Source organism: Cynoglossus semilaevis, chromosome 16 (assembly GCF_000523025.1).
Source record: "Cynoglossus semilaevis isolate Cse_v1.0 chromosome 16, Cse_v1.0, whole genome shotgun sequence".
Taxonomy (NCBI): Eukaryota; Metazoa; Chordata; class Actinopteri; order Pleuronectiformes; family Cynoglossidae; genus Cynoglossus; species Cynoglossus semilaevis.
The window spans coordinates 12,772,603-12,785,178 of NC_024322.1; the positions used below are offsets into that span (position 1 = coordinate 12,772,603).

Below are 12,576 nucleotides of genomic sequence, written 5' to 3' on the forward strand. Positions count from 1 at the left end.
TTCAGCAGCAGTTTGGTGCTCTCTGTCTTTCCTGCACCACTTTCTCCACTGGGGTTGAAAAAAAAAACCCAATACATTGGTGAATAAATCTTATATTACAGTATATACACTATGATACATTTTGAAGAAATAAATTAAATAAATCTTATATTACGGTATATACACTATGATACATTTTGAAGACCAGGTTCAGCATCTCTGCAGTCCTCACCTGATTAGAACACACTGGCTGTCGTGCCTCTTCCACAGGCAGCGGTAACACTCATTGGCCACAGCGAAGATATGAGGCGGTAGCTCCCCCATCTGGTGCCTGCTGTACAGGTCCACAGCAGTGCAGTCGTAGAGTCCGGTTATCTGCTTATATGGGTTGACTGCAGCCAGGATGGAACCGATGTTTGTCTTTATGATTCAGGCAAATCAGACAAAAGGGAGAAAGAATGTTAGTCCCACTGTAAGAACCAGACCTGAAGCACAGCTGTACGTAAGTCAAACCACCACCCTGGTCTGCCTGTGATGCTCTGTACCTGTGGTCAGCACATACTCTACTTAGTCTACTTCATATGTCCTACTTTGAAGTGAGGACGAGACTATTTTAGGATCCATTCCTCTGGCAAGTGTGTTTGTGGGTCATCACGCTGTTCTGGGTTCAACTTCTGCGATAAGACAAGGAGATAGAATTTCCCAAAACGTATTCACCCAGTGTCTGGTTATTTTAGGCCTAGATAAAGTTTCCAGGGAATCCTAGTGAAACTCTAGCTCAAAATATAATCCTGGTTGTGAGACGTGGCCACAGAAAGGTTTACTTCTGCATGTTAAAGGACAAGGCAGCTCAAAAGCCTGGGTTTTCACCACAGTGTTTTGTATGACGTCACCGTGGACGTCTAACAGACCAGAGCTGCTGTCAGGTATGTGTACATTTGGTCTCAATCGGCCTCTCAGTCTGATAAGGATTTATTTTCTGTATAATTGGAGCCTGAATGTGAAGTTATATAACTGTGGAACCATCAATTAGAAGAAGAAGAATTGTCTTTTGGAGCTAATCCCAAAATTCTTAGTGGACTTGGAGAATTGAAGGCATTTTGGAGATGGTTGTTAATCTACCAGAGCAATTTATCATGTGGCAAAAACAAGATCCAAACAGATTTAAACCTTATGCTCCAGTCTAACAAACTAAAGACAAAGCAAAGGAAAAAAAACCTCTCCCTATGACAACTGTGACTGGCTGAGTCTGGAAAAAGGATTAGGATTAGGTCACACATGTCAAACTCAGGCCCGGGGGCCAAATCTGGCCCACAGTGTAATTGTATTTTGCCCCTTGAGATCATATCAAACTGGCAGGGTTTGTGGTATTAGCGTTGTATGTGCTATGTTATAGCACATGTTTGTTTCCATATGGAAATATTCTATATCTGTAGAGAAGAGAAAATTTACCCCTTAAGATCATATCAAACTGGCAGGGTCTATAGTATTAGCGTTGTATGTGCTGTGTTATAGCACATGTTTCACATTGTTTCAGATTTAATGTTTGCGCAAAACTAAAGTTTGTTTCCATATGAAAAGATATTCTATATCTGTAGAGAAGAGAAAACATGAAGAATTGTCATCAAATTTTCAATAAATATTAATTTTGGCCCCAAGTTTATCCCAATTTTTGATTCTAGCCCACTGTGAATTTGAGTTTGAGTCTGGATCAGGTGAAAGAAGACGAATGAATGAATACATGAAAAAAAAAACAAGTGATGTTTGGTGTGTGAGACAGATTGGTGCCTTACATAGATGTTATCTTTCTGGTAGCGCAGAAACAGGTTGTGCATGATGGCGGCTTCGTGCAGCTCTGCCAGTGTGGACATGTCCTCCACCCCGTGGACACTGGTAGGGTGCATGGCGTAAACCGTCTCTCTGTTCACCTCCTCCTTCTGAAGGTAGATCACCTGTGGAGACACACACACAGATATACAGGTGGGGGAATAAGTGCCTGCAGGGAAAACTGGCGGTACTTTCTGATATCTAAAATCATCTAGGTTTAATGTTGAGTAATGTTTTTTCAATGGAAGTGTTTGTTTAAGACGGTGACTTCTACGTATAAAAATTGTTTAAGGAATGCAATAAGATTTAGCAGTGTGGCTTGTTGTGAAGCTGAAAAAAAAGAAAGAAAAAAACAACATCTCAACAAACACCAGAGTCAGACCCTTAGACTAATACAACTCTAATGGACCAGTCATGAGACAAGAGAACCCACGGCTGAGATGGTCACTTGATGGAAAACAGACTTGGAATCAATACTGATGGAGCAGAGGCTGCTGCTGTGGTGAGCCACTACATTACTACTGTCCTGCTGTTCAGCCAATGGAAGAATGACGTTTTTTCATATTTAAACCACAGACACAGATAATAACAGATAGTTATTGTTGGACATTGAATTGGGAATTTTAAACAGTCCAGCTAAAAGAAACTGGACTCATCATTAATATATGTAATATTATTGATTACTTAACAACATCAATGACTTGACAAGAAAACCTCAAGACCTCTCATTAAACTCACTGCAGGTCAATTAAAAACACTTTGGCAACAACCATTGGCAACAGTTCAATTATTTAGCAGGATAAAAAAGACCTTCTAATACACATGAATGCAAAAGCTACCAATCATCTGCATGGAGATGAGCCATGTGACTCAAATAAACACTCATCAGATTGTGATGCATTATGTTTACATTACACACAGATTATTTTGGAATCAAAGCGCTGCCTTCAAACCTCTGTTTGTGGAAAGTTAAGATAATTGAAGTCTGTGTACTTCATCAGAATATACAGTAATGTTTACTACTGTACAACCTGAGTGGAAAATGGTTGTTAAAATATTAATTCAAGGGAAGCTTTTCAAGACAAGGCCAGTACAAAAGAGAGATATTTAAATAAACAAAATAATTGGTAAGAATAAGTGAACTGTTAGAAAACGGAAAGAAATCTCAGTTAAACTCTGAGTCCAAGAAAACAGGCGTATGCTGAAACAAAGGCATGATACAATCGCATTTGTCAGTGGGATGATATAGTGTTTTAAAGGGTCATTTCCTGGGGGATTTAAAAAAAAAAACCAGCCCATGCAGTGATGTCATCCTGCGAGCAGAAGATGTCATCCATTTGCAGATTCATACTTGTCCAGATAAACCCACCCTTCCTTGAACCAAGCAGGGCCGCACTGAGCAATAAATCAAACAGCCTCCTCCACTTATTTTACATCTTTAATCAACACTACCACTTTACGTTGTATCACGTCGGTCACTCAGTGTGACTGATGTCTCACCGCAACACCTGAGCGCAACGCTGGAGATGATTTATACACCGGATGATTTCAATTTCAAATGTGCTCCAATCGTTTTCCCTGCATCTCATTAGAGCGACACAGATGTGCTCCAACACGACGATCACCACACATTCAAGTAAACACACGAGAGCTAAGAGGAGTCTCTCGTGAATGTTAGCATTCCTCAAATTCTCAAAGCAAAAGTTCAGCGTTGCACTAACATTGCTGGAGGCAGGAAAAATAAAACAACAGACAAGATTAAACTTCACTTCAAATTACAACACAGCATCAAATCAAACTGGGAATCTTCGACATTCATCCTTCAAGTGTCGAGGAAGACATTCTTTTTTATTATTTTCGTGGGTGTATACAAGCTTTTTAGTTATGTGTCCTTATAATTTACTGCTCAGATTTCACAGAACTGGCCTCGGGGACATTTTCATGTGTAAGACATATCAAATATGCTCTGAAGTGAAAACTGAGCTGCTCACTGAGGGATCAAAGGAGGTCTCACGTTGCACGGCTTTGACCCACTGACATCGCTCGTTGTTTGGCTTCAATCCTGCACGATGGGTCAGAAATCTTTGAAAATTCAATGCAAAACAGTGAAATGGGAATTAATTGTGACATGAGGTCAAAATGGCAGGTTATGAAAAAGGATTCAAGGAAGTCATTTAGTAAGAAATCGTTATGTATCTCAAAAAACAGAGCCTGCTGACTCAGACACAGATGCTGACAAACAATGATGTTTGTGTTTGAACATGAGTTACTGCTGTGATCACGCTCATGAATGCTCATCAGTAACGTTAAAACCCACACAACGACGCCTTTGACCAATAACCAAGAAACAAAAAAACACTGAGGAGGCATCAAAGACCTATTTCACTCCCTCGGAAAGTGCGCAGTAGGCCACACGACCGTGGAACTAACAAGATCTCTGTCACTAGACAAACTGTTGACAAGCCACGTGCAGTCTATGTGGAATGTAGGTCTTCACAGACCAGCCCAGTCCAATGTGGCTCCATTGTTCAGTGCAGCAGCTCCTTCATTCAGGTGACTGTTCAGAGCCTCTTCCTGTTTTCCCTCGTGTCTGCTTCCGTCTGGGTTTAACGCACACACACACTGCTAATCCAGCTGGTGCCATCTGGCACAAACACACACACACACACAATCCCCCAACTCTTAGCATCAAGTCTAATACAGTAGTGAATGCTGATATGATGATAAATATGCCAGGAGTTCGACAGAGTCTTCAAACCAAGCACAGAACAGCACCTCCAGTGGAAGCCTCAAATTGAGGGAATGTGATGCACTGTATTCAACATTCTAGAGCAGGAGTAGACAAACTTTTTGACTCGCAGGGCATAATTGTCCTAAAATTGAACAGGGGGGGGGGGGGCCCCAAGGAGCAGATAGCTGGAGCGTTCCTGTGATCTAAGATAAATGACATGTAAAAGTCATGCATAAAGGCTAAAATGATTTTATCATTTTCTACACCAACTATTGGGGAAACGTGCATTAAAAAGCTGAACAGGCCACATCTGGGCCCCGAGCCTTAGATTACCCATGCCTGTACTAGAGGAATCCAGTGACTTTGTTAGTGATTATGGGTAAAGTGGGGGAAAATCTGTTTAAAAAAAAAGATTTTTAACATTTCACATTCACATTATATTAAATAGAAACATGGGTCATAAGACGTAAAAACAGGTGACGTCTAGTTATGTTGTAATAATATGTTGTAAATAATTGTTTTTTTCTTTGTAAATCATTGTGAATCCACTGCTAATCTCATTTCTAGTCTCTAACACTAGCACAATATTAAAACATCCAAAACATTAGAATAAAAAACACCCAGAAAAGAAGAGACACACTGATAGCTAGGTGGCTTAAGCTATAGGCAGTACATTCTGAACGTTTGGCCATGATAAGTCCTTGGACCAGAATGTCTTCCATTTCCAGGTCCTGACCTGGACATTAAACTGTGGCTGTGTTTGGTTTAGGAAATGAGTGGCAAAAAAAAGACCAAAGAGAACGACGCTTAACTTTTCTCAAGACAAAAACATCCCAGTTCTATTTTAAACATTTATAATTTACTCATTCAACACCAAATGAACTGTTCTTTAAAAACATTCTCTGCCACCACTTGACCCCTCTCCCTCTCCCTCTTTATTCTCCAACAGGATTTCCTCCAGACACAAAGATATCCCCGCTCTGCCAAACAGATAAGCTCAGGCCGTGGACTTGTATGACTCGTCACCATTCAAGTCCATTCCTGTCATTCTTAACTTCATGACAAAAGGTGTTGATTCCATTGCTGAGTCCTGGACAGAAACACGTGTGCTAACAGCTAACAGCTAACCCACACATACTGCACATACACGGTCAGACGGCTGTTCTCTTTTATCTGCAGCTCCATGAATGAGGTTTTGTTTCTAACTGTGTTTTGGTTCAGTTCAGTCTTCAACAACTTTTTTTATGCTATATTTAGTTGTCCTGTTTTAACAGTAAGTGCTATTTTTTCTGTTTTTTATTTGTTGCTGGAACATTTTTAATCCTTTTGTTTTTTGTTTTGTATTCCTACCCTTTGGCCACAATAAAATAATCCTGATTATTTACCAAAATTAAAAAAAAAAAAGGAAACCACTTCTGGCATTTCTTAAAATCGGTCACAGTCTGTGGCTCATAAACTGTTGCTTTAATTATCTTTTATTTATTTCATGGATAATTTAGGGCACAAACTTAATCTTGTGGCTAAGTTTAGTTAACTCTCAGCCGTACAACTTGTGTCTAAACACAAATTGTTAACATCTCCACATAAATTTTAAGCAGGCATTAAAAGCTCCTATTAAAGAAGGGCGTTTCATTTATTTCCTGGGCATTTTCCACTGACTTCTGCCTCTGCTCATGCTTATTTTAGTTTATGTGAAAGTGAACCCTTAGCCCTGGGACAGACTTCCACAAATGACGTACAACGTTGAAGCCATAAAAAAAATGCTTCGTGCGGCAAACGCAGCACGACAGTTTGGAGAAAAGAATCATTAGTGAAATTACCAGTCATAAAGAGGAAATAAATATTCCTACCTTCCCATAGTCTGTGGTGAGGACCAGGGACAAATCATCACAGGAGCTGACAGTGGAGGGGAGGAGCTGCTCTTTGTGTCTCAGCCAGACACGGGCCCCCTGCAACACAATAGGAACAAAACAGCACCATTAGCATCAGGGCCCCAGGACTTGTTTAGAGTTATCTTTATCAGCAAATAAAATACAAAGAGACACATTATTAATGTTACTGCACGTGCTGATCATTACTGCAAATCTGGAATTAGTCAAATGTTTATTCCTGGTCCTATTTTAAGACATGGAAAGACAAAAGAAAGCGCTCTAGTAAAGGATGAATTATGTACAGTACATGCTCTGTTTTCTACACTTTTTTTCCTCGGCTCATAAGTTCACCACTGTCCCACAGCTACAGCCTCACCACACCAAACTGGCACCGTTATCCCCTTATTAAACTGTCATTGACTTTCAGTGGAGAAAAGATGTTTGCCTGGCCTGCGATCTAAGGGTGTGTCGACGACCGAAGCTACCACTCAAAGCCACACACACTTAGCAAAACTGTCAAAAAGCCTTTCAGTCGTTCACTGCGGGGCTAATTTGCTCCACAGTAGAGAAGAATGTGGCCTCAAATGATGGCCTTCCACTTTGAAAAAATCAATCAGTACAAATGTTTCTCAGTCCACAACAATTTCTTTTTTTTTCTCCCCCTTTCTTCAACCACAGCACACTTCACATTATCATCCTTCCAGTTTAGTGCTGCAGCGTCCACAGACGGGCCGGTCTCCTGCGTTTTGTGTATTCATTGGAAGTCACTGACCTTCCCAGACATGTTTTGTTAGCAGCTCAGTAACAAGGAGCAATAACAGGAATCACAGGCTGATTGCTCAGACGGACTGTCATTTCCTGACGATGGTGGAGGATACACTTTTAGACCACAACTAATGGGTGTGGAGTCCCAACTGCCACAGTTGGAGGGTTGACTTAGTCAAACATTCACCAAGTCAGTAAAAGGCCTTTGTGACAAAGAGAACATTTTAAAATCCGGCTAAATACATCTTCTGAATCGTCCAAATAACAGGTATTTTAGAAAGCAGAAATATGACTCAATGGTTGGGCGGGGGGGTTAGGAACAGTAAAAGTATTCAACTCATATGAAGGAACAAAGATATTATTGTCTTATACTGTGAAACATAACATACAAAAGAAATTAATAGCGAAGAAAACCTTTGTGAGAAGTGCTGTTAGCTTAGCAGGAAAGAAAAAGTTAAAAGAGGCAGAAAAAGACTATAAAAAATATAAATCTAAAAAAAACATGACAGTAAATAAAAGATTAAGATTATTAAGGTGACACTTTAGATCAAAAACAATGGTGTAATTACCTTAGTAGCTATATCCCCAGCTGCTGTGAGGTCATTAGCATTAGTGCTAAGCAAACTTAGCTTCTGCTCGGTCTGTTGTATCTGCTGTGATTAGCTGCTGGCTCAAATGTGTCTGTTACATCTCAGTAGATTATTATTGTCTTGTAGAAAGTAGTAACTAACAAGATAATATTAAGAGAAAGAAAATACAAGAGTAAATTTAATTATCAATGACCTAAATTTACTACTATTTCACAACCATCCATTTCAGGAAAACTGGTCTGATATTTGGCCATCAAAGCCACAGCTAGTCCTACCAACTCACCACGGTTACTCAGCAGAAATGTCACCTGTGATGAAGGTTGACGTTTAACATGAAGGTAATTATGTGTCCAACGGAGCACAAAATAAAGGTATCAATGTGCATAGATTCCACAAGGAAACAAGACAAGGTCACCACTTTGAGACATCAATCCTCATTAAGTATTAACAGCAGACTGCTGCATGTGCATGCACTCACACACACTGTCTGACACACACACACACACACACGCTCAAATGCAAACACAGCCTCGGAGCCTAAATGTGTTGTTACCAGGGTCAGCACAAAGATCAAGATGCTTCTGTTTAATACACTAGAGTTTTAGGGTGACGTCTGTTGTGCTGAGTCAGATACAAAAAAAAAAAAAAAAAAAAAGAATTATTCAAATCAATTTAATTAACTTGATCAGAGGCGTGACTGCTCTAAAGTCTTTATTTGGATTTCTTCTCAGACAGAGCGTCACTTTGCTCATTGAGTCAGTCTGTAAACCCACTTCCCTCATCAATTTTTTTTTTGTCTCACTTTCTGTCAGCTAATGGAGCGAAGCTAAATGTGGTGCTCTCTAACATCACAGGGGAGAGTAGGGAGGGGGATCGAGTAAATTAGGAGGAGGTTTGGGGGGTGGGTGGGCAGGTGCCTGATATGTCTCGTCTACCGTTGTCTGAAGAGAGAGGAAGTTAGCAAACAGAAACATCAGGACAATGATAATAATAACACAGCGTCCTCACGTTGATTGGTCAGTTGGGTGCTGACCAGCGGCACCAGTTGGCACCGTGGTCTGTTCACAGGAAAGCTGCTTTAAATGAGTTCACGACGTCCACTGAGAAGATTAATACTCCACAGATATTAACAAGATTAGTGCTTTTCATATAGAGAAACTGAAGATCAGTGACTGGATGTCAGTACAACATTGCCAAAAGCCAACATTTCATCCTGTGCAGAGTCAGTTTTATAGTAGGAAGAGATGCAATGTGTAGATATCAATGCAATGGTTTTTTTTTTTTTCATGATATTAAAATAAGTTTAAAATACATGTTAAGATGATAAAACAAAACCTTTGACATGTTCTGTCTGTCAAGCCCACCCCAGGTCATTAACATTATAATGTTGGCACAGGTTCTGCACCAGATTCTGACACAACCCTACATATTTAGCCAGATCAGCACAAGGTGTGTGAGGAGCTGAGATTAGACAAGGCGGGACTTCTGGGCAGAAAACTGACATTCTTACCCCACTGATGATTGGTGGACATGGATGTTAGACCAACTTCAAATAATGATTTCACCTGCCTCCTACTGACAGACCCGAAGAAAAAAATAGCACCTCACGTCTCTATGAAGATCTAGTTATCTAATCTAATCTATTATTAGTCCTGCCAAAACATTTTGAGCTGTAGATTAATCGTGATTTAGAATCTATTATTAGTGCGGCCAAAACATTAGAGTTTTTGAGCTGTAGAGTAATCATGATTTAACCTGATAGGCTGTAACATTCTTAAATATGACAACAAAGAAAATTGCTGGATATATTACTGCAACTGACAGACAAATAACAGGGGCTGGAATGACGCAAGCTGGGCGTCTGACCTGAAGCTGAAGCCTCTTGAAACACATGCTGGGCGTTGGGATGGTATTTTGAGCTCAAGGTGGTTTGTGAAAAAAAAAAAAAATCCCACACAGTATTTGCAAATAACAATGTGGGCAGAGACTGTGTATTAGAGCAGCGATCAGTGGGTGGTTGGTGAAACAGTCAGATGTACAGTGGAGTGTTGTTCTGCCCCAGGCTTTAAAAAGTTCTGATTAATATTCACAAATTAGTTCATGCGATTCACGCATTCATTTTAAAAGCCATTGTTATTGTGTGTGTGTGTGTGTGTGTGTGTGTGTGTGTGTGTGTGTGTGTGTGTCAATGGCACCTGTCAATAGTATTTTAGTTGTTGGCATCGGTGACTCTCAAGAAAGCCAATACCAGATGTGTCCACTTGTTTTATTCCCAAACACAGGCATATGTGTGTCTAAAGCCAGGGGCTGAAAAAGAAGTCAGGATGTATTGTCTGAGCAACAGATGGTGTCACTGAAGCTCCGCCCCTTTGTCCCCTCCATCTTTAAGACCTGACTGAAAGCTCTGAAGTTAACCAAGCAGAAACATCCCAAACAAAGGCCAGCTGGTACTCAAAAAGACACAAGTGTCGGGTTGTGTTAAACATCACTGGCTTGAGTCACTGGGTACTTGGTACAAACTGATACTTCAGTGGAAACACAGAACCTGTCATTCCTACTCAATAATACCTGGAAAGAACTATGTTCTTCTGCTAACTTAATAGTTCCTACTGAGGCTAATTTCGCTGCCTTTTAAGTCAATGAGCAGAGCCGAGTGCTGATGTGATCTGATCCATTAGAACAGGCAGTACTCCGTCCGACGTCCCATCATGCCTTCTGACACAGAAACCACACGGGATGAATGATGTGATCCCGGAGTCTTGAGTTTCTTGTGTGTTTGTATCGCCACATCAGGCTCAGGGATTTGCTAATGAGTGAGCCTTAAATATTTAAGGGCAGACCTGTACGATGTCGAGGGTGCCAAGGTTCTTTCTCTAAATGGCAGCAGGCACGAGCCCAGCCAGTATCAGGTGATCGCATCAGCCGGGAGAACAGAGAGCTCATTAATACAGCCCGACTCGGACACAGCTGAGCAGTCGCTTATGAAATGCTAATATCTTGAAAGACCCGTGTCGTGCCGAGGACCAGCGTGTGATCTCTGTGAAACACTTCTTCTGTTCTGGTGAAGGTTTCCTTTAACATCACTCATCAGCCTTATCATAACAATTCAAAGGCTTACAGACCTTTGTGACTCCACTGCTCCTGGACAGATGTGAAGTCCTGGGCACTGACGGAGTGGATGACTAACACTTACCGAGGTCAAAGGTTACGGTGATGCTCGCTCTAATGTTTCTCCTTTCAGAGACCATAAAAAAGATAAGAAACACAGAAGAGCTTCACCGTTTACAGATGTGGCTCAACATGCGAGTTAATAAAGAATTCTGTCTCCTCAGCACTCTCTTTTTTTTAACATCAGTAACCATGTCATCAATTCTAAATCCCACTTGTTGTCAACTTTTATGCTGTGTTTCCTGCTTTGCTTGAATTTTCCTCTAAATGATCACTCAGATCTCAATACCTTTGCTATTTTTTTATAAACGTTGAAAAATACATCTTGGTACTTTTTGACTGTGACAAAAAAACATCAAGAAATTGGGAAGCTGTAAAATTCATAATTTGTTTCTGCAAGTTCATAACTCATACCAAGTGACTTCACGATAACTGGTTAGAGAGCGAATAAAGGCTGCATAACTCATACCAAGTGCCTTCATGATAACTGGTTAGAGGCTGCCTGTTCACGATTCACTCAGACGTTAACTGGTTAACTGGTTAGAGAGCGAATAAAGGCTGCCTGTTCACGATTCACTCAGACGAGACCAGTGGAGTTCGAAGGTGGAATGAAGTGAACCTAAATTGAAAACAGACAGCACGACCACATCTCCTCGACGCTGACCGAGCTGCACGAGGAGCACCCTGCCAAGAGGCTGGTGGAATTAAAAAAAGAAGGCTGAGTCATGAGCACAAACTGGGCAGAATCCTCTGTGGTTTTCTGGGCTACAAGATTCCCAGAGGAGTAAAAGCTCTACATCCTGCACATAACCCGAACATCTGCTGAGCCCTCCTGTGTGCACCTCGCACATCAATTTGTTGACAAAAAAAGAACACGTTTTATGAGTCAGGACTATCAATTATGATGAAAAATAACGTACTTATTGAATAAAACCAACATGGTTGAGATGCAGTTTGTCAGTCAGGGGTTAAATTTCCCTGACTTTACTGCCCACTAGTAGTGGTTTTTGAGGGAAAGGAAAAGTGTTCTATTCACTTAATTTCAACCATTTTCCAACCAATGTGACGTGCGGCTCTTTGCTAATATACTGACTCTGTTCCCGTCACTTCTCCACCGTCGTCACTACAACGCTCATCTGCAGTACAGCGGCTACACCGTCTAAACATGCAACACGAACTAGAATATAGAGCTCAGTGACGTGGGTGAATCTTTGGCAGTTACAAAAAAAGGATTCAAAGAGTTTCGTTGTAGGCAATCTCGTGCTCCCAAAGTCTAAAAACATGCAGGATCAGTGTGAACTGTTCACGCTCAGTTGACCTTAGATGGGCCATTAATGGTTTCTTGTCTCTGTACGTGGCCCAGTAATGGACTAGCGTACTGTCGACGGGGGTATCCTGCCTCTTGCCCTTGCACATGGTAAATAAATAAATGAATATATATTTGTACTTTTATTCCTATTTTCAGGAGTTAAGTTATTTAAACTGATTTATCTCAGCCAGTAGCCGTAGATATTTACAGTTATTCACGATTAATCATTATTAATCAAGATAAATCAAGATTCTAAATATGATATAATAACTTTTTTTCTTTCAACTTATCTGGGAATTAGGTTTGTCTCATATAACAGAAAAAAATCAATACAGA

At 40.6% G+C, this 12,576-nt stretch overlaps 1 protein-coding gene across 1 annotated transcript in view; it reads right to left on the reverse strand.

Annotated features, from left to right (window-relative positions):
- myo10l3 (myosin X, like 3) overlaps nucleotides 1–12,576 on the reverse strand; it is a 50,792-nt gene that overhangs the window by 29,010 nt on the left and 9,206 nt on the right. Inside the window, 4 exon segments of the mRNA XM_017040123.2 lie at nucleotides 3–48; nucleotides 212–399; nucleotides 1,773–1,931; nucleotides 6,388–6,486. Of these exon segments, the coding sequence (XP_016895612.1) occupies nucleotides 3–48; nucleotides 212–399; nucleotides 1,773–1,931; nucleotides 6,388–6,486 (492 nt within the window).